The sequence below is a fragment of the Chlorocebus sabaeus genome, chromosome 8 (genome assembly GCF_047675955.1).
Source record: "Chlorocebus sabaeus isolate Y175 chromosome 8, mChlSab1.0.hap1, whole genome shotgun sequence".
NCBI classification, from domain to species: domain Eukaryota; kingdom Metazoa; phylum Chordata; class Mammalia; order Primates; family Cercopithecidae; genus Chlorocebus; species Chlorocebus sabaeus.
In genome coordinates, this window is record NC_132911.1 from 94,881,724 (window position 1) to 94,904,579 (window position 22,856).

At 34.6% G+C, this 22,856-nt stretch overlaps 2 protein-coding genes across 14 annotated transcripts in view; one reads left to right on the forward strand and one right to left on the reverse strand.

Annotated features, from left to right (window-relative positions):
- Positions 1–5,947, reverse strand: part of PIP4P2 (phosphatidylinositol-4,5-bisphosphate 4-phosphatase 2) — an 80,518-nt gene extending 74,571 nt beyond the window's left edge. For all 11 annotated transcript variants that reach the window (XR_012093726.1, XR_012093725.1, XM_073018196.1 and 8 more), the window contains exons 1-2: positions 5,839–5,947; positions 5,489–5,733 (exon numbers count right to left, since the gene is read on the reverse strand). The gene's annotated coding sequence lies outside the window, so the exon portion shown is untranslated. The remainder of the gene's footprint in view (positions 1–5,488; positions 5,734–5,838) is intronic.
- Positions 5,948–6,081: 134 nt separating this feature from the next.
- Positions 6,082–22,814, forward strand: OTUD6B (OTU deubiquitinase 6B). Of its 3 annotated transcripts, none has more exons than XR_012093724.1 (7): positions 6,082–6,377; positions 7,068–7,219; positions 9,478–9,558; positions 14,013–14,325; positions 16,308–16,369; positions 18,481–19,843; positions 20,502–22,814. XR_012093724.1 is itself a non-coding variant. In XM_008001063.3 (7 exons), the coding sequence occupies exons 1-7, from the start codon at positions 6,203–6,205 to the stop codon at positions 20,584–20,586; spliced, it is 975 nt and encodes a 324-aa protein (XP_007999254.2). In that variant the 5' UTR covers positions 6,082–6,202; the 3' UTR covers positions 20,587–22,814. The 3 variants fall into 3 exon arrangements, 2 of the variants coding, with proteins under 2 accessions (XP_007999254.2, XP_072874289.1); XM_008001063.3 differs by having other exon boundaries at positions 19,737–19,843; XM_073018188.1 differs by lacking the exons at positions 6,082–6,377; positions 7,068–7,219; positions 9,478–9,558 and adding an exon at positions 12,244–12,383 and having other exon boundaries at positions 19,737–19,843.
- Positions 22,815–22,856: the final 42 nt, after the last annotated feature.

Consider the following 22,856-nt stretch of genomic DNA (forward strand, 5'->3'; position numbering starts at 1 on the left):
GCACCCCGCCCAAAATTGTATAATTTTAAGGCTAAAAGTGACTTTAAGTGTTCTTTTATCTGCCTTTATTATCACTAAATAGTCATCTAGTTCATGCTTGATTAAAATGTTTATTAAATGGCTTCTATGGGCTAAGCACAATACTACGTAATGAGGACCCAAAGGCAAACGAGACAGATCTAGTTATTCTATGTTTCATTATATTCAAGTTCATGAAACAGATAGAAGGCAAGTAAAAGTATTAAAGGGGGGAATAAATAGGGTGCTTCCAATAGAGAATGAATGCTTAAGAATTGTGAATAATTCTAGACAGGGTGGTCAAGGGGTGATGGTGGATAAATATTTCCAGTGGTGAGAAAGCCCTATTTCCAAAAGCACCCCATTCCTTGGAGAAAACAAAGTATAGAAGTTCAAGGCACTGAAGTCCAGAAAAGCTGAAATAGACTAAATCAAGTGTGGTGTGCGATGAGACTGGAATGGGTCTTGAGAAGCATATTAAGAAGTACTCATTTTATTGAGAACCTACTTATATTGAAACTCCTAAGTTGACTTGAATTTTATAAAGTTCTTATTGTGTTATAAAGAATAAACTGGAGACATATGTAGCAAACCTGCACGTTGTGCACATGTACCCTACAACTTGAAGTTTAATAATAATAAATAAATAAATAAATAAATAAATAAATAAAAAAAAAAAAAAAAGAATAAACTGGAGAGAAGCATGTTTCCATAATACAGGTGAGAAATGATTCAGGCTTGGACTTAAGAGTGGTGCTAGTGGAACTAAAGGTAAGTGGATTAATTTGGAACATATTTAGAAACTAAGACTTAATTATTTGTTGATATTAAAGGGTAAGGGAAGAAAAGCAGTCAAGAATTACATCAAGGTTTCCAACATGAGCAAGTAAAAGGACAGTAGTGCCACTTACTGGCTAATTGGTTGTTGTAGTTTATTACATGTTAATTATATCTCAGTAAAACTGTTTTTAGAAAGCCAAAAGGAGATTCTGTCAGACAGTAATAAGGGCCGTGATAGTGATAGAGCAGCCAAAGTGATTGACAGTTCCTTGCAATAGGTGATATGAATGTGGGGGATACCATCATGTACGTTGTTGTTAGGTGAGGCATCTCTGATGAAGTGAAACATAAATTTTGATCTTAATAACAAAAAGTCAGTTTTACAAAATTTCAGAACTGTTTTTCCCAAATCAAGGAAGCACCTAGTGAAAAACTTTGGTGACAAGAGGAAATCTGATTTTTGTAAACACACACACACAAAATATGGCTAAAGCTCTAGGACTTAGAGTAAATGGGATCAGAGATGAATCCAGAATACACGGGGCTGTCTAGGGAGTAGAGTGATGCCATGTACCGAGATTTCAAAAATAATCCTGGAAACACATAAATTTTATTTTAAAAGAACAAGACTAAACAAACCAAAAACCCAGAGAACCAACTTAATTGTGTGAGCCAATTCCCATAATAAATCACCTCTTACGTATCTATTTATATTCTTTTAGTTCTGTTTATCTGGAGAATCTTAATACACCCTAGAACTTGAGAGAAAGGTCCAGTCGGCACATAGATGTGGTAATTAGAAGACATGGGATGAAGTTGGCAGAAAGTATCTAGAGTGAAAATGAGCCTGGGCCAGAGCCCTAGGGGACTTAGCAAATTTCAGAAAGAGATAGAAGAGTCAATAAGGAGCGTCCAGAACCAAGGAGATAAAAAAGAAGTGGGTGTATCATAGAAGCCAAGGGAGGAGAGAGGCAACACCTAATTTAACAAGGCCATCTCAGATGGTGTTGACTGCTATAGAGAGAAATCAAGCAGGTTAAACAGGAAACTAAGACAGCTGGGTGGGAAGAGCACATTGGGTTTTTGTAGAAGTGTGGACAGAAGGGAGACTCAATCATGCAAATATTGCAGTAATAGTGTCACATATTGCTGAGAAGTTAAGCCAGATAAGGGCTAAAAAGTGACAGCTATTTTGTGTGATGGGAAAATATGCAGCAGTTAAAAATGTTTTTGAAAAATAATTGACTTGGAGAAATGTCTTATAATTGCAAGTGAATGCAGCAGAATTTACATATATTATTCTAAATTTGAATAGTAATTTAATTGACCAGGAAATACACTGTTTTCAGAGTCTCTCTATATGGTGGGATCATAGGTGAAATGATCCGGCTCTTTGTCCCCACCCAAATCTCATCTTAATTGTAATTCAAATTCTAATCCCCACCTGTTGGGGGAAGAACTTTGCGGTAGGTGATTAGACCATGGGGGTAGTTCCCCCATGCTGTTCTCATGATAGTGAGTGAGTTCTCATGAGATCTGATGGTTTTATAAGGGGCTTTTCCCTTCTTTGCTTTGCACTCTCTCTCCTGTCACCTTGTGAAGGATATGTTTACTTCCCCTTCTGCCATAATTGTAAGTTTCCTGAGGCCTTACCAGCCATGCAGACCTGTGTCAATTAAACCTCTTTTCCTTATAAATTACCCAGTCTTGGGTATTTCTTTATAGCAGCGTGAGAACGTACTAACACAACAGGTAACATTTATCATCATCTATATACTTTTCAAAATTTCTAAGGAAATGTTTAATGTATAAAAATAAAATAGTTTTTTCTTTTAATATAATGTTAAAAAACCATAAAGAAGTAAATATCCAAAAAGCTGCCACACAGATACAAATACTATTGATGTTTTGGCAACATCCAAATATTTTTTTCTACACATATTCTTGATAGCATTCACTGAGCATTCACAATGTATAATGCACTGTGCTGAGAAGTCTTGTAGATGTGTAAGATTTTGTAATCTAATACTATGCTGCTATTGACCTGAGATACTGCATTTCTAACAAGTTTCCAGGTAATGCTGATGCTGTTTTTCTGAAGGCTATACTTTTCAATAAAATTTTTGTACATCAAAATATTGTTATATGGAGGTCTGTGCAGTGAGGGGAAAGAAAAAGGAGACTTGGGATTTCCTTTCCTTGAGAATCAACTGTTGTCAGATGCTTAGAATGCCTTACATTACATTAAAGCTCAATTGGGAGAAATAAGTAGTTAACGGTGGCCTCATAATATATTGGGGGTAAATCCACTATGAAGGCAGACTACTTCCTCATTTGAAAGGTAGCAAAATTGAAAAAGTTTAGTTCCTGAGTCCTTCCCATATGCATATTCCATTCTTCACTTAGTGTTTTCATTCCTGTTTCTTGCCTTTTCTACATCCATCCTATAGCATGTAAAGTATAATTATCTTCATTGTTGTATTTCCTAAATCATCAGTATTTGTTATAATTTCCTCTTTGACCCAAAGGTTATTTAAGAACATTAACAAAATTCCAAGTATGTGATTTTTCAGGGTTGAAAATTGTTATTTTCTAGGGTTTTTTTTTTTTTTTTGGTAATGTGGTCATGAGTGCTTTCTAGAAATATATTAAAGTTTTCTCTATATCCGAGTATAAAATCATTTAGAAGTGCTTCAGGATAATTTGAAGAGAATGTAAAAATAAGGTAGAAAAGTAATATATATATATTACACATACATTTAACTACCTTTTCTCTCTTAACTTTCCATTTACTTGGTTTATCAAAGGCTGTAACTGTGCTGGGTTGGTGGCTCACATTTGTAATCTCAGTGCTTTGGGAGGTCGAGGCAGGAGAATTACTTGAGCCTAGGAGTTGTAGGCTGCAGTGAGCTATGATGTTGCCACTGCATTCCAGCCTAGGCTACTAAGCAAGACCCTGTTGTCTCTAAAAAAATAAATCATAAATGTTGAAGTCATAGTCCAACATATTTTTTGCTGTATTCTCTTTAATAATATATACAGAAGGATTACTCAACAAATTTTAAATACATAAAACGCACTAATTTAATGTACGTTTTAAAATAGATGTATATCAATGTACATAAGTAAAACTATCACCCACATGAAGATACAGAACATATATTTTATATATTGTCATATTTACCATATGGTTTGTTAAATGTTACATCCTATATTGTATGTTTTACATAAAATGTCTTGTTATGTTTAGATTTTAATAAAAATGTTGCTATTTCTATGATTTATAGTTTTCATTATCTTTAAACTCTTTGATCCTTTGTTTTATACAAATGTATCTCAGGTTACAGATTGATTTTTGATCCAATTTCAATTGTAATAGGGCTATTTAACCAGTTTATAAGTCATCTGTACTATCAATCTACTTTTTGCTAATTTTAATGTCTTTTTGCTATTTCTCTTTTGCCTTTTTTTTTTTTTTTTTACCACTTCTTTTCCAAACCAAACATTGGAACGTATATATTCTATTTTTGTAGTTAACACTTATTTCCATGTCAAATTTACTTAGATAAACTATATGATGCAGTAACTGCTGTTTTTCCCCATGCAACACGTACAGAAAATGAGGATGTATCCACCCACTCCCAAACCAGTGATTTGGAAGTTTCTTTACACTATCAGTAGTAACATTATGGACAAACTTGCTATTTTTTTCCTGCTATACTTAAAAATAACGGAAATAAAACTGTACTGTTTTCCAATTTTGTCAGATTTGACATTTAGAATGCTGTCATTTGTCCAATCTACAGTGACAAAGCCCTTTTACTTAGGTTTAGCTTAAGAACATGCATATTTGTATCCACGATACATGCTAAAAATAAAACACTATTTGTCCAATATATTGAACATGTGGCACGCCTTTCCAGCTTAAATGTAAACCGAAATTTTAGACTTAGCTTACGTTTCTATTTTTGTATTTAGTTTTAATGCCCTATACATAACAATTTAAACTCTATGCTCCTTAACTAGTTCTAATGCATTGCATTAATTCTTTCATACAATTGCCTCCCTATTCTTTTATTTTAATTCAGGTTCTCTGTTAGCTGCAGTAAATCATTCAGCAAAATTTTTAGGGAAGGTTCTTGATTGATATACTTTCCTAACCCCTGTATATCTAAGAATGTCTTCCACTTTCCTTTGTAAAGAAATGATAACTTGGCAGAGTATATAATTCTTGGCTCAAAATTATTTTCCCTTAAAACTCTGTAGACATTGTTCCACTGTCTTCTGGCTTTTAGAATTGGAGGAGAAAAATCTGAGGTCAGTCTGACTTTTGCCCCTTTGTAACTAACCTGCTTTCTCTCTGTGGATGCTTGTAAAATGTTTTGTCTTTGAAATTCAAAAACGTCACCAGGATATGTCTAGGTGTTTCTTTCTTTTCATTAAATTTTAAAGGTACCCTGTGAGCCTTTTCCATTTGTAGATCTAGTTCGTTCTTCAATTCTGGAAAATTTTCTTCAATTAGATCCTTAATTATGGTTTCAGCTCTACTTGCTCTGTCCTCAGTTTCAGGTATTCCTATTATGCCTATACTGTATCTCCTGGACCGGCACTCTAGATCTCCCTTTTTCTCCTCTTAATTTCTTTTCCCCTTTTCTCTGTATTCTGTGACAATTTGTCGTTTTGCACTTACTTCAGTAATTCGATTTTGTGGCCAATCCAGCGTGCGCCCTTCTGTTAACTCTCTCAACTTCCTGGTATTTTCCAAGCGCTCTGACATCACCCTCTTTATTATCGCGAACAGGTTTTTAAGCTCCTGTATTATATGATTCTCAATCCTTCTTATATCTTCTGTTTCCATCTCTATATCCCTTCCAAGAGGAGGCATTTTCTCGATTACTTAGCGCTGTTCCTTTCTTCTGAGGGGCAGTATTAGGACTTTGGAAACAATAAACATAATTTAATTCCACACAGCCCCAAACAGCCCAAAAATTCTCATTGATAATTATCGACGACTTTATTAAAACGCTTTTTCTTTCTTACCTTTTCAGTTGCTTTTCTTAGAAGCAGGGACCAAAATTAAAGATTAAAGAAGGTCCTCTGAAGCACGGAATAAAACAGACGTTGAAAACTATTCCCCTTACGTCATCGCTGCGCGCCTCACGTCAGGGCCAAGAGCCTAGCGCTTAGCTTTATGGCAGACGGGGCTCTAGCGTTCTAGTCAATTCCGAGGCTGCAACCTCCGCTTCTCGCTCGCCGTCTGGTTCCTTCCCTGCCGCCCTGCCCATCACGGCAGGGTCACGGTAGTGCGCACGCGTAGCACCCCATTCAAGTTTCCCCTCTTTGCAGTGGCTTGGTTTAGATCCGGTGCCGCCTTGAAGGCGGGGCTGGGTCCCAGCCGTAGCCAATGGAGCCCCGGGTGAGGGTTGAGGGGTGGAAGGTGCCTACTAGGCGGTGGTACAGGTTTCTTCCAGCGCTTGTGCTGGGCTACCTGGTCCTCATGGAGGCGGTCTTGACCGAAGAACTTGATGAGGAAGAGCAGCTGGTGAGAAGGCATCGCAAAGAGAAGAAGGAGTTGCAAGGTGAGGCCGAAGGAAGCGGGAATCTGGAAGCCGCCGCTGCTGGAGGAAGGGCGCGTGGCGGGTCGGTTCTGGGGAATCTTAAGGCGTGACTTACTTGGATCACCCTAGACTTCCCCTAGTAGCAAGTGGCCTCTTCTCTCCCGCCTTCCCTGCCCCGGAGGCCCTTTAATTCCCCAACCTTCAGAGGCTTCCCCTTCTGAGGCCTGCCGCGTGCCCCCTACCCCGCGCCGCCTCGTGGGTGCTGGTGTCTGAGAATACCTCGAAGTCGCGGTCTTGGACCCAGACTGGTCCCCTCCCAAACCCACGATGCCTCCCTTTTCTATACCTGCCCCAGTTACCGATACTTGTCCCTAATGGGTGTATTTTGAATGGACTCACCTCAGTTTAGGAGGTTCAGAAAGGATAGCTGAAAGATTTAAAACCTGCTACAGTCAGGTTTTTTTCCTTCTCCTGTCTCACCAAACAACCGAAACATATTCAAGATTTTGTTAATGAAGTTTTTTGGGTTTTTTCTTGGTCTCAGCTTCATCTGGGCCCTTCTGTCTCTGTAGCTGTCTGTTATGTGATGACTCTTTCTTCTATAATTACTTTTTCTGTACCTTTCTCCCCTTACTATCCCCTTATTGGTTCCTGTTTCTCATCTTCTTTTACTCCTGCGTGTCTGACTTAATGATTTTAATGGCTTTTCAGCCAAAATTCAGGGCATGAAGAATGCTGTTCCCAAGAATGACAAGAAGAGGAGGAAGCAACTCACCGAAGATGTGGCCAAGTTGGAAAAAGAAATGGAACAGAAACATAGAGAGGAACTGGAGCAATTGAAGCTGACTACTAAGGAGAATAAGGTATGTGAAATAAACGTTTGTCGTTGCCTACACCATTTGAAAACAGCTGTCCACTTCTCTTAAACTGCTTATTATCTAAAATCATAAAATGGGTAGGGAAATGAAATCACTTAGTTATGCTCATGCATCACTTCTCATTAATGTTTTTGTGACCAAGTTCACAGGGTAGTGTGTTTTTTACAAGGGAGATCAGCAAAGGAAGTGCTATACTTCTTTACCTATACTTCTTTACCTATTTACTTGCCCAAAAGATGAAGCTTCACCAAATGAAAGTTGGAAGACCAGGCATCTGATCTCAGAATTGCGACTAAATGGGATTGTAACCTGAGCAAGGTTACTTAATCTTTCTGAGCTCCAGTTTTCCCACATATATAATACGATACAAATATTTCTGCTGTCTAAGCACAGGTTTTTGTAAGAATCAAGAAAGTAAACGTGAAATCATTTTTAAATTGTAAAACTGCTTTATGAACAAGTTGTAATGAATGAAATTTTACTGATGTTTCTTGTAAGTTGGAGCATCCTAACTTTCATAATTTTAGCTAATATTTATTTTATCCTTGGAGCTAATATATATGTGCCAAACACTTTGTTTTATATGTATTATCTAATTTAACCTCAGTAACACACTGTGAGTTGTTACCTATGAAGTAAGTGTACATAATCCCATTTTTCAAGTGGGAAACAGGGTTAGAGAGATTAAGAACTTTGTCCAGAAGTCGTAACAGCCATTAATTGCCAAAGCCAGAATTCCAAATGAGAACTGTCTTACTCCAGGAAGTGAATACTGAATTCTGTTATAGCTTTGTATAGTTTGGTATTTATTGTATGGGTTTTGGATGTGAAAGGTCATATAGACTCCACAGCCTCCATCTTTGGTAGAAAGTTCTTATGTCTATGCAAAATCTTACCTGCCGTACTTAAATTTGGTTGATTTTTGGTTTGCTGTTGACAAGTACAGCTTGTCTGTGCTATTTACAATGGTCCTTACATTAAATATAGTCTAAATTTCTTTAACTTTGTCATTATTTCCCAACTTTCCTTGCCTTTAATATACTTCATCTCCAGGTAACAAGGCATGATACTCCAGGTGTTAAATTGTGATGTGACAATTGTGGTGTTCCTAATTGTCTCCCCATGTTTTCTGTTAGTGAGATAGTTTTGTTTGCTCCCTCAGACCTTTCAATTTTGAGGTTTCTTTCCCAGGTTTCCAAGGACAAAAGTGTTTGATTCATAAGCTACATGGGGTCCTACTGTTAAAACACAAACTCCTATTCTACTTTGAACTATTTGTCTTTTTCATTAATTTAAATTGGTTTTCTTTTCTGAATACTACCAAAACTAATACCATTGCTTTTTTATTTTTCAGATGCATCTCTTTTATCTTGCCTATTGTCAATATAGTTGTTTGTAAATTTTAGCAGATTCCTCTGAAGAATCACAAGACTTCTAATTTCACTATAGTTGAAAGCCATTCTTTGAAGTCTCTATCTGATTTTGATATTTTGATCATTTGGGACATAGCCTTTGGAGACTTCTGTCTCTGTGTATTAAAGGCCTTGAGTTGTTCTATGTATGTGTTATACCAAAAACTGGCTTAACTTATAGTTGCAGTAATACTAGCTACTCATCCTTATGGTTAAAAGTGTAGCATCTTTTTTTTTTTTTTTAACTCTAGCAAACACACATTAGCCATTTAGGATCGATTATAATATCAAATGATATTGTAAATTAAATATATTTTCTGCCTGCAGTTATCAGTTTGTAGATGGAAAAGGGTAGGGTAGGAAAAGCTCAACTTCCTACTAGGGTCAAGGATTAGTACTCATCAGGTTTTGGCTAATTAAGATGGAAGAAGGCTTCTCTTGCCAGTTGAGGTTATGCAGGTGATAATAAACTGAGCCAGCAAATGACCTGTATCTTATACATACTGTCAGTAGTCAGAGAAAAGAAGAGTGGAGTGCCAAATGAATTGGCACTTACAGGAAGTACACTACTGCATTTAGATTAATGGAGTAAGCATTCTAAGAAAGAAGGAAAGCATGCAGGGATGAGCATGATCTTTGAAGGAAACTTCTTGAGAACTTGTCAAATTCTTCCATAAAAATAGAGACAGGAGACAAAACCATATTATCTAGTACAGTGTCTATTGCCGTTATTCAAATTTGAAGTGTGGGATTAGATATATTTATGATTTTCAATAATTTAATTTAAAAAGTATTTTATATTGACTTGTTAATGCTTTTTGTTTCCTTCAGATAGATTCTGTTGCTGTTAACATTTCAAACTTGGTGCTTGAGAATCAGCCACCTCGGATATCAAAAGCACAAAAGAGACGGGTATGAAAGTCATGTCACCAAGTATATAAGTTAGTGCTGTGTGTTCAATACTATCTTAGGTCTTGTTATAGGAAGAGAATGAAAAAAAAATGATGCAGTTCCTTGTCAAGGGACTTGAACTAACATTTATTAAGCACCTGCTGTGTGTTACATACTATGCTAAGCTGCTTATATGACATCTCATTTAGTCCTGACAATAATCCTGTGAAGTAGGATTTCTTATCCCCATTTTATGGAGAAGAAAATGGTCCTAAGAGAATATAAAATAACATATTCAGGTTGCAGCTGTTATAGGAGAGTGAAGCTGGGAGTGGGAGTACAAAGTAGTTTTTCTTACAAATATATTATCCCAGACTTAAAAATTCAGAATGTGGGCCCAGGGGATTCTGATGCACAAACCTGGCTAAGAACTATACCATTGGGGGAGAAATAAGGATTTGAACCTAGAAGTTAACGTGTAGATACATGTTCTTAGATAATTATGTAGGTATCTATATAATGGTTACAAACTTCTTAGATAATTATGTAGGTATCTATATAATGGTTAATTATGAAAATTCAGAGAAGAGAAGGGAAAGTTCATTTTGCTAATAATGGGTTGGAATTTGAAAGAAATATTATTTAGATAAGATATTCCAAATAGGAGAAACAGCATGCACAAAAACAAATGTGGGGATGATATACTGCATTATTGAAGAGCTATAAGGAAACTGATTTATTGGAAGTAGCTAGTTCATATCAGCATTACAGAAATAAGATTAGATAGGTAAGTCCCTTTGAATTTGAAAAAGAAAAATGATTAAATTCAGTCTTTTTAGTTACGAGTATTATTTTATTAACAGTTGATGTTTTCTATGGTTTAAATGCATATTTTTAAACTCATTTTGCATCTTATGACATAGTATGTAATTTAGTAGAGCATGGAGTTTAGTGTCAAACAGATGAGGTTTTAATTTCATTTACTGTTATACTTTGGGTACGGTTCTTCTTTAAGCTTCAGTTTCACATCTATGAAACGGGCAAATTATAGCTACTTCATAAGCTAATTCATTGTGAATATTAAATACTGTACTATTTCCAAAGCCTTTAACACAAGGCCTGGAGAACTAATGGGTCAACAAATGATAGTATCGTTTCTATGTTAAGTAGTGCATAGTATACCTCTTAAAAATAAAACCTAAAAGCAATGTCTTTTTCTATATTAAGTAGTGCATAGTATGCCTTTTAAAAAATTAAACCTAAAAGCAATGTCTTTTTTTGTTTGAAAGTTGATGAAATGCATAGAGTCAAACATTTCTCATTCTTGTATAGAATTTTATTCTTGAGTAAATATAATTGTGAATTTTGTAGATTCATTAAATTTAGATCTCATGGAATCTTGGAGATTGTCTGCTTATGATATGCATTCTTAGATCAAAAAGGAAAGGCAGAATTTTTGCATGCCAGTAGCATAACAAAATATTGGAATTACATCTACTTAGTAATTGAAGCATCTTATAATAGCCTATTTAATTCTGGAAAACCTAAGGGCACAAGTCCTGTCTTTATCAAAACTTGTTCCTCCCCAGGTGGACCTCTGACAACAAAACAAAATGAAAACTCCCTTACCTTTCTCAAAAATTTTGTTACTTTTCCCCTAAGATACTGCACAACTGGAATTAATACCTTTGTCAGTTATACTCTCAAACCATTTAGTATCTTTTATAGTCAGCTGGTTTAACACTTGGCAGAAAAAAATGCCTAAGTAATGTTTTTACAGTGTTATATTAATGGGATTTTAGAACAGAAAACATTAAATGTTTATAATGCTTAAGAAAATGAAACCTGAAGTCAGGATGCGCAGTCGGGTGTTTGATTATTTGGAACCTCCTTTTTTGCCAGAAGCACCAAGGAATGAAAAATCATTTAATTAATTATGTTTATCTTTGGGAAAGATACAACTCTGGGAGAAAAACATGATAAAACTTTAAAGATTTATTTTAAGAATATCGTGGAGCATATCAAGAATATTGTAGAGCATATCTCTTATTTTTAGTCTAGAAGAACATAGTATTTTATTTAATTCAAAGAACTTAGAAGCTTTTTGATATGATAGAAAGAGTCTAAAACAGAACTTAGAAGAACTGGGTTCCAAAAATATGGAATTTGAGGGCTGGAATGAGATTGAATTCAATTTCTGTATTTTCCAATGACAAAGTAGAGACCCAGATTCTCTCATTGGTACACTAAAAGTTTGATACAAACCCAGGACTGGTGTCCAGCTCTTAATATTCCCTTTGAGTCTTCTTTGCTATATTACTATATCAACATGACTCTAGTTTTATTGACAATATATTTATGATTTACATGCTATTTTCATCTTTTATATGTTTTTATTAGAACTTACTAGTGCCATTCTATCTCTAGTACTATAGCTGTAGAAACCAAAGTGCCTTGTGCTCTTGGGAAACTATATATTGCTGGAAAAAGAATTCAGTGGATTTCTTACCTAGTGCCCTGAAAAGGAAACTCAGTTGCTTTGTTCTAATGAAGCAAAGCATGAAGGGAAAAAATGAAATGATTAGAATTAGTATTTTAGATGCTTAAACAGTTTTGCAGATAGGATAAAGTGCCACTCTTCAAGTAAATAGTACATGACATCATTAACTCCAGCTCCCATCTGCTCCAACTTTTATTCTGATTCAGGTGCCTGGATAGAAGGAGCTCTCTGTGTTGTCCTTGGTCCCTGCTCTGCTCTTACCAGCTGTATGGCCTTTGGAAATCTTTCTGCGTGCTGTTTCCTCAGAAGAGGAAAATGAGGGGTTTTGGATTAGATGATATCTAAGGTGCTTATTCTTCCTCTCCCCTCTGAAACTTTTTTAGTCTTTTATAAAGTAATAGTGCCATCTTGTGTTTTAAGATTTTATGCCTCTGTGATCCACAGTTCTAATAAATAAAAATAAGTGAAATAAATTTGTTCCTATTACTTATATAAACCTTAAATAGGCTATGTTTTATTAGGGAGATATTACTGCTTTTCATTCAGGTAACTTAGAAATCACTTTAGGCTCATCTAGCATGGCAGATAACAGGCAAGTACTACAGGTACATGACAATAAGTTTAATTGAAACTTGCCTTCCCATTCACTTTTGTTCCAAGGAGGAATTAGAGCTAGCGGTATGGAATTCTTTACCTTTTCCTATTCTTGGCTTACCAAATCCTTCACTGTAACTTATTACTAATATCAAAATTTATATAACTTAGTTTTTATTTTTAAATTATAAAGCAGTTTTCCCTCGAGTGTACGAACAACATATATGGTAGAGAATTAGAAAGATGCAGAAAAACATACATACAGACATACACACACATACACCCACCCCAAAATGAAACTTATTTTGGAATCCTGTCGTCCAGAGAAAAGCACTATAAATATTTTGTGTATATTGCAGTTTCTTTTTAGTACTATGTTAAGTATGGACCTACTGTATATTAACTATATGCCTATCCTTTTTGCCAATTTCATCTCTTGACACTTTTCTCTGGCACTGTAGCTCTATGAACTGTTTTTAGCTATGAAACATATAGTGTTTTCTGGCTTTTGATCATTACTAGTTCATCTGTTAGGAATTTTTTTTCCTTTCTTCTTCCCCAACCTTCCCTCCACACATCCTGTCTATTCTTTGTGTCACAAATCTCTCATTGCCCTCACCCCACTCCATCCTTGCGTATGTTTCCATGGGAGGAGCTCATCAGACATTTTGCATAAGGAAAGCAAATTGTAGAATTTAACATATGATACCATTTTTATTAAGCATTTATACATTATTTCAAGAGTATACTATATTTATTAAAATTAATAGAAAAGCAATCTAGAAGGATACATACCAAACCTCTAGAGCAAGCACTGGAATGACAGTGGTGTTAGGGGGAGCTTTAGTCTATCTCTTATATTTTAATTTTTTTTTTTTTTTTACAAAATATTTGTTAAATGTATGTGTATACAGACATTTTAAAAAGCTAGATAAAAAGGGTGTGTGCCTGTACCCTTCTAAAGGCTGTGCCATATTAACACATTACTGGTGGAGTGATAAGAAGCCTGGATTAGCCTGGGCTTGAATATCATAATAATGTGCTTTAAGGCCTAGGATAACTCAGTCTTAAGATAATACTTTGAAATCAGTAAGTAAAGTTTTTAGAAACTTGGTGTGTAGCTTTTAAGTGGACTTTAAAGAAAAATTAGAGGACTTTCTTAATGTTCAGTATAGAGCAAGGTGTGGAAACACACAAATGAGAAGATAGTAAGGAGCTTACCTTGTAGAAAATTCTTGAGATGATCAATGTGATAGTGCTTGTGCCAGAAGGGAGAAAAAAAACCAAAAAGTTTTGAGACCTTTACATTTCCATTCCCTTAATAAATGAGAATTAGTCCTAATTATTATGAATTAACTTTCATCCATTCTCCTTTTCTTAGGAAAAGAAAGCTGCATTGGAGAAGGAACGAGAAGAACGGATAGCTGAAGCTGAAATTGAAAACTTATCAGGAGCCAGACATATGGAAAGTGAGAAACTTGCTCAAATATTGGCAGCTAGACAGTTAGAAATGAAACAGATTCCATCTGATGGCCACTGTATGTATAGAGCCATTGAAGATCAACTGAAAGAAAAGGATTGTGCTCTGACTGTGGTTGCCTTGAGAAGTCAGACCGCTGAGTATATGCAAAGCCATGTGGAAGACTTTCTGCCATTTTTAACAAACCCTAATACAGGAGATATGTATACTCCAGGTAATTTACTTTTCTTTACTATGTTTTATTGTTGCTTTGTTGTTGTTGTTTTTAAATAAAGTGCTTTCTAGCACTGAGCATAAGAAGAACCCAGATGAACCTTATGAGGAAAAAGCATCACAAGATTTAGGCAGAATTATTTTCTGTAATTTTAGTAGATGTTGGTATGTTTTTCTCTATTAAGATTTCTTAATTACTTAGTTATTTTGTAATTATGTTACTCATTTTATGTAAGATAGAAATGGGAATAAGAGTAATCATTTTTGAAAAAAATGTAAGTTCATATTTGACAAAGTGAAGTATTGAAGGTAAGCTTCAGGAAGTGTATATAGGGTCTGAAGACCATAAGGAGAGAATGACTAGGAAAACCATTTTCTCCTTTTATCGTATAATTTGGGAACTTTACTTTTATTCACAATAAGCTATAATTAGGAAGATTACTGTTCAAGTAAAACAAATGAGTTAATAACCTGCTTTATTCTATACAATACTTTCCACAGTTAAGATAAAATATTTATGAGGAAGTAAAAAAGTACACAACTAGCAGATGAGGAAGAGAGCAAGTAAAAATCTGAATAGGTTTTGGGGGAGTAAAGAATGGAATAGAGGACTGTTAGTCCTTGAGAGAAGATGGCCAGTTTGGCAGTATCCATTGGGAACAAGTCATATGGCCAGAATGGGTTGGAGAGGGAAAGGTTAAGGTTGACTTTCCTTTAGTGGAATCTGTCCTCCATGGAGGAAAGGTAGAGAATGATGCAGAATTGATAAGAATGAGCATTGGCAGTCAAGTATGTCTCCTTTAGTTTGTATGGCTTAAGGTATCTGTTGACAGATCTCAACAGTGACTCAAGCATATCTAATTCTGTAGCAGATTAATTTCCCATAGATGTCATATTAGAAATGTTAACTTATCTCTTGCTGTTTTAGGTCGTTGCTGTTTTCTAAATAAACAGAATTTGCTATGGGACATAAAACACATTTTCCCATATATCTTGATACATGCATAGGCAGTGTGATAAATGACTCTTAAGTCATTTATCTCCCAGGTTACTAAATCATTGAAACTCCCCAGTTGCACTAGTTGTAGGGCATAGAGGAGGTGGCAGTTCAGTATGCTGAGTCAGAGAAAAACACAAAAGACTTAATTAATTATCTTTATTTATTCAATCAATATTAATTGAAGGCCGGTATGTGCCAAGCACTATTCTAGGCACTGTTCTGAACACTGAGTATTTAATAGGGTCTGAGACAAACACATGAGACGTATTTTTCTTTTAGGTGTCCATAATTTCTTTCCCTCCGTCAAGGATAATTGTTTTCCATTTTAACATACCATATAAAAAGGTGTATGCACAAAATATACCCATTGTAAATTTAGTGATTAGGTCTTTTACTTCTCAGGGCTGATCTGAAAAGCCCTTTCCTTGGTTAGAACTGATACTTAGGCAAATAATGTAAGTGCTTCCAAAATAACAAGTGGAGGCACTGTTTGATGCTATCTCTGGGGAAGGAATTTCAATTTATCTTGTACTTTTACTCGAATTCTCTTCGTATATTTCCCGGAGTCTTACAGTAAACCTGATTATACAGGAACTACTTTTTTTGTCTTTCATGGTATTCCATTGGATGCAAGTTTGGGCTTCAAAACACATGTCAAGATAGTGAATATTGTGGCAATTTTGGGGGTCATTGCTTGGGGTAGAGTGAGGTAGGTTTGTTATATAGGTAGGGTATCTGGGCCTCCAACAGAAGAAGAAAAGCCGAAATGAACTCCTTTGTTCTTGGATGGAAATGTGGTAGAAAGTTGGGGCGAATTAAGTTTGGACCTGGTAGTTAGATTAGATTCTGGAGGATACTGATAAAGAAGGAGAACGTTTATAACTTGGGCATTTTTGTCAGGAATTGTGGAAACTATTAAAGGGATTTTGTAACATGAGTTACAAAAATTATTTAAGTGCTTTGTTCTGACCTATTCTCTACAGAAGAGTTTCAGAAGTACTGTGATGATATTGTAAACACAGCTGCGTGGGGAGGTCAGCTTGAGGTAAGTTTGTAGTTATTCATAGTGATTGTGGGTTGTTCCTTCTGTAGTTTTTAGATGTTTCTCAACTGATCCCAATTTCTCTTTGAAGATTCCTTTTCTTTATGTTTTGCTATTCTCAACTGACAAAGAAATTGGGAGTTAACATGATTAGGTCTGTGATTAAAGTATGTATGTTGAGGGATTGAAGCACTATTTCATTTTAAATAGCTCAGTGTTAGATCTGTGTGTTGGAGATACATATGTGTAAGTCTTTTCATTGTGATACTAGTATTGGCAATACATTTGATTTTCTGGACTTAGGAAAGTGAAAATTTTACTGAAGTAAAGTAAAATTTAGCCTAAAGAGCTCAGCTGATCAAAGTCACTATTGGAAAAATATCTTTTTTATATCAGAAATGGAAAAAAAATTTTATGAAATTACAGGCCAAATCCTACCACAACATATTTATTACAATTGTATTTTGAATTCCTAATTGATAGTGACTGACTTACTTGAAAGCAGTAGTTGATGCATTAAATTCATATGTAAGAAAACAGTATGTTCAGTCACGTTACAGGAAGTTATCAAGATTTCTTTTTAGCTCTAATTTTAAAAAATCTGTTAACTCTTTTGTTAAAACAAATTAAAAAAAAAAAAAACAGTTAAGTAGGCCAGATGATGATGAAGCAGCCTGGGTATTAGATGGGATAAGAAAGAAAGTCCTAGGTTCAAGTCCTAGCATTTTCTTCTACCTCTCTGTTTTGTGGCCACAGGGAGTCAGCCATCCTCCCAAGCCTGAGTTTCTTGATTAGTAGAGAAACCAAGTATGACCATAATAAACCCTCTCTGTGTACTCAGTAGAGCATTTTTGAGCATTAAGTAAGGCAGAGAGTACCTGCATAAAAGTTTGTAAGCTGAAGTGCCAGATGGATGAACCTAGGCAGTACAATTAGTAATATATAATGATGATTAATCATCATGAATAGTCTGTGGCTCTAAATAATTCACTAAGAACTGCTTCATTTGAAGATGCAACATAAAAGTTGCTCCAAAATCTTTTTCTTAGTAGTGCTGTGTATGTGCATTTCCACCAGAGGGAACTGTATCTATTAGATTTGTATGCCTCTGAAACTCAGGAAGTTTTCATAGTGGCTTTGTTACTACATTAGGAATAGTTAAAAATACTTGAACTTTCTTAAAAGGATCATTCATGTGAATATTAGAGATTAAATCAATAAATTAAGAAAAGCCTTTTAAAACATATTTTGAAGGATACTTACACTTTTTTTTTCATCTGTGGATTCATTTGAAGTAAGAGTTACAGTTTTCCCAATAGAGTAAATTTAAGTTATTAAAGAGAAAATCATTCTATGATTTCTGAAGTTAGAAGGCATGGTAGGATTTCCAGAGTTTGGTTCCCACCCTCTATTCTATGCTAGTTTCTTTAAAATGATATTTTAGGTATAAGAAAAATGTGCTTCAAAGGAACGTTTTTGATTTACCGCCATGTGGCACAGCCCTTTCCATATTTTTTGAAGTAATTTCTTACATTCTTTCAAAACCTCAGGAAAGACTATGTTCATCAACGGAATGTTCTTGTAATGGGGCAAGTACATATCCCATAGTCCCCCCATGGATTGAGGCATTATGATTTTTATTTTCTTTTTGAGACAGAATCTCACTCTGTCACCCAGGCTGGAGGGCAGTGGTGCTATCCATCATTGTTCACTGCCGTCTCAATCTTCTAGGCTTAAGCTTTCTTCCCACTCCTGAGTTGCTGGGACTACAGGCATGCACCACCATGCCTGGCTAATTTTTATATTTTTTGTAGAAACGGGGTCTCCCTGTGTTGCCCAGGCTGGTCTCGAACTCCTGAGTTCAAGTGACTTTGACAAGTCTCGTAACCCTTTTTTTGCCTTAGATCTTTTTGCCTTAGGTCTTTAAAATAACAACAGTACCTATCCCATAAAAATATTTATTTAGATGGGATTCAGTTTGTCTAAAGAAGTGAGACAAATTCAAAGGTAAATAGTTATTCTCTGTCAGATTTAAATCTCTAAAGGAATTAATACACATAAGTGTTTAAAGTGCTTGAGTGCTTGGTCATGTGTCTTTTTTTTTTTTGAAACAGGATCTCACTCTGTCACCCCAGTTGGAGTACAGTGGCGTGATCTTGGCTCACTGCAACGTCTGCCTCCCAGGCTCAAATGATCCATCATGCCTCGTTAATTTTTGTATTTTTTTGTAGAGACCGGGTTTTTACCATGTTGCCCAGGCTGGTCTTGAATGCCTGGACTCAAGGGATCTGCCTGCCTCGGCCTCCCAAAGTGCTGGAATTATAGGTGTGAGCCACCGTGCCTGGCCCGTAATCGTAATAAGTCTTAAAAAATGTTAGCATTAATGTTCATTATTCACCATTATTCATCTGACTTTAGGCTCTAATTTTATATTGTGTGGTATGAAATTCCTTAAAATTGTATATTTTAATCAGATAGAAATTCATTGATAGGGGAGTATAATTCATATATGTATCTCATTCTACTCTTGCTTTGAAAATTATAGAACAGTGGTTGTCAACAGTATTTATAGATTAGAATCATCTGAAAACTTAAAAAAAAAAAAATTTTGTTCTTCCCCCCTGCCTGTTTTCTCACACTGTAATTTATTTGGCCTAGTGCTTGAGCAATGGTATTTTAAAAATCTTTTTGTCATGAACATTTTCAAGCATATTCAAAAGTAGAGAGACTAGTATAATATACCTAGTCTACCCATTGCCGCTCTTCATTAACTGTGGCATTGATATGTTTTACAAAGCTGTTGTGCAGGCAGGACTTGAGCAGTCTCTGCATTTGATTTAATAAATACAAGTTGAGCATCCCTAATCTGAAAATTTGAAATTCGAAATGCTCCCAAATCAAATTTTTTGAGGGCTGACATCACAAGTGGAAAATTCTACACTGTATGTGACAGGTCACAGTTCAAAACTTAGTTTCATGCACAAAGTTATTTAAAATACTCTATAAAATTACCTTCATCCTATGTGCGTAAGATATGTATGAAACATGAATGAATTTTGTGTTTAGCTTTGAGTCCCATCCTCAAGATATCTCATGTAGTATATGCAAATATTCCCAAATCTGGAAAAATTCAAAATCTAAAACAATTCTGGTTCCAGGCATTTAGGATAAGGGATATTCGATCTGTATTATATTTATTCAACAGGTATTTATTAAGTTCCCACTATATACCAGGCTCTCTGTGTACAGTGGTGAACAGAACATATCCCTGCTGTGACTGGTTGCACATTCACACATACTTCAGTAGTTTACTATTTGAATGTGATTTACATTTTTATTTTCCTTACTCATACTTTTTCTCTTCCTATAGCTAAGTGCTCTGTCTCACATTTTACAAACACCAATAGAGATAATACAGGCAGATTCTCCTCCCATTATAGTTGGCGAAGAATATTCAAAACACCCACTAATACTTGTGTAAGTACCTAGACATTTTTATTTTATTTTTCACAATACAAAAAAATATAAAAAATTTTAGATTATATGTGTTAAAATATATGACTTAGATAATTTTTTAAACGTCTAGCGATTTATTTTTGTGTGTGAGTTAAGAATAAAGTCATTTCTAAAGGTTACAGAATTTTAGGACTAGTTTGTATATTGTCCTGGTTTGACATTAGTAATGCTAAAAGTTTCTCAACAAGTGTAAAAGTTGAAATACATTCATGTTACCTGTTTATTCCTTAGATTTATTTTTCTTCATTTTTGAAAATATTTTACATGATTTAGAAATCTCTTCTGAAGTACAGCATGCAGGATTTGCTATTGGCTTTAGTATTTGTTAACTAAACCTATTAAGATAGTCATCAATAGCTAGGTGACAATTTAAGCTTATTGAACCCTCAGCATCTCAGCCTTTTCATTTTACCCCCAGTGTTTGAACCAGATCTTGCTGACTGCTGCCACTTTTCAAATGGTGTTGAACTCTTAGTTAATATGTCTACGTAGTCTATTGAGTGATGCCCATGTGGACTGAGTCATTCAGAATCATTGGTTTTTATATATATAATAAGCATATATATATATAAAAAAATTACTTTCATCAAAACTGCTCGTTTTTTTTTTTTAATTTCAGATATATGAGACATGCATATGGCTTAGGAGAACATTATAATTCTGTTACACGGTTGGTAAACATAGTTACTGAAAATTGCAGCTAATTATACAATGTTGTACAATTACGTTTTAATACAGTGTGCCGAACTGAGTATTTCTACCAAGTGTTGGGTTGTTCTAAATGCTACTGAAAAACACAACTACCTTAAATCAGTTTTATGGCAAAGCTACTAACAGGTGTTTTTAGAAATATGTCAGAGATAAACTTTAACCAGTGTCTTCTTAGTGGAATTTTTAAAATTTGTAAGTTCATTGTGGAGAACATCATTCATAGACCAAGATGGTACCCTATTAGCTGATACTTTCATTTATGTAAGATCGTGGACATTCTGTTTTGTGTTGGAACAAATTTTCAATGTTTTTAATTCTCCCTTTTCCCCCATTCCTAAAAACTTTCAAAATAACCATTTCAATGTAGTTTGTCTTGAAGAAGTTTACCCAATATCTTTGTCATTGCAATAATGTAGTACGGTGATGGTCAATTTAATTATTGCTTATAAAATGAACTTGATTGCAGTAAGCATGGTATTGATGAGATTAATGCAGTGAAGCTTTATTATTAATATATATAGCCTTATCAAAGCATAACTAAGAAGGTTGCTTTAATAATTAAGAATTTAAAAATATTTATTTAGATAGGATTCAGTTGTTTAAAGAAGTGAGACAAATTCAAAGGTAAATAGGTATTCTCTGTCAAATTTAAATCTCTAAAGAATTAGAGATTAGTTTTTTATTTGTGTATAACTTAAAAAAGACCTAACAGATTACTGTCTTTTTAATGCATTTGTTATTATTTGGTATTTTTTAAGCATTGGACTGGAGTTAGTACCATCATCTCTTGATTCTTTCATAACTACACATTTTCATATTTCCTTTTGTGTTTTCTACTTTGCTTTCCTTGAAGGAACAAGCATTTTGTGGCCTTTACCTTGTGCGATTTTAGGGAGTAGCAGTGTAAAAGGTCCAAGGCCACATTTACTTGACATTCTTCCTCTTTTCTAATTTGTCTTACCAGATGTTCCACTTCTTGCTTCATTCTCTAGGATTTGAAGAAAACCATTGCCACTTATTTTATTAACCTTATTAATGTCACCTTTCCTTCAACTCAAATATTTGAGAAATTTTATGTTACATATATGAATGAAGTTGAAAGCTACTGTTTGGAAGCTAAGACTTGTATACAGTAGTTTTGTATATGAATGGTTGTTCTAGTTCAGATTTCAGGTTACTCACAACAGTATTCTTTCTAAGAGGATATATATACAAACGTCTCTCATAATTTATGTAAGGAAATATTATGAAAGTGAGGGTTTTTTAGTTTGATGTATGTTTCCCAAACTAGAGATAAAACTAGAGATTTAATATCGCTTATAACATTTGAATTTTTGCCCCATGAGTACAACTAATTTTTATAAGTAAATATTGGGTTTATAATGTGAAAAATAGGGTGTCAGTCTTTTCACATGCCCAGCAGGTAACAATGTGGGAAGCTGGCAGGGTCATTGATAGCAAGTAAGTACTTCCTGAAGGCTTTCCAGTTTAAAAGATTACAAGCCATTCTGCCTGCCAAACAAATTATATTCTGAAGATGCCTGTTTTGTAACCCTTGATGTGAATTTTTTAGTGTCTGAAATTTACAGAAGAATGAAATTGTAAAACACTAAATGCTTTGGGTTTATTTTGAAGTAATCTGTTACTTTAAAATGAAAATGTCAGCATTAGGAAGTAATAAACCAACATATTATGAAACCCAGTATTATAAATGTTATCTACATCTAAAAAGTATTCTAAAATAACTTATTGGCAGGTTTTTTTCTTTTTTTCCTTATAATATTTAGAATCTTTTGTTATATGTCTGTTTTTCAATTTTGTTATATTTTTAATTTAAGTGGCCAATGTGGTTATGAACACAATTTGTATGGTCAGCTTCTGTTCTTTCCTAAAACTTCAGATAAATGTCATTTTAGCTATAACCTAAAAAAGTATTTAAATAAAATGACCGATGTTAATTTAAAAGCAGCATATGCTAATTTACTTTTTCATATGATGATGGTCTAATGGAAGTTACATAAACTTTCTTTTGTCCTAACTCAGAAAAGTATATGTCAGAGTTCTGAAATATGTCTTTAGCCAAGAATTTTATTCACTTAACTATGTTTACAACTTGTATAAAGCAAAAAAGAATGTGTGTAACTATAGTGAACAATATAGTTTTGCTTATATTATGTGATGTTTGCCAAAAAAAGAATAAAAGATGAATGAATTAAATCAACATTTATTTGCTTGAATTGTCATTCTTTAACAATTCGAGAAT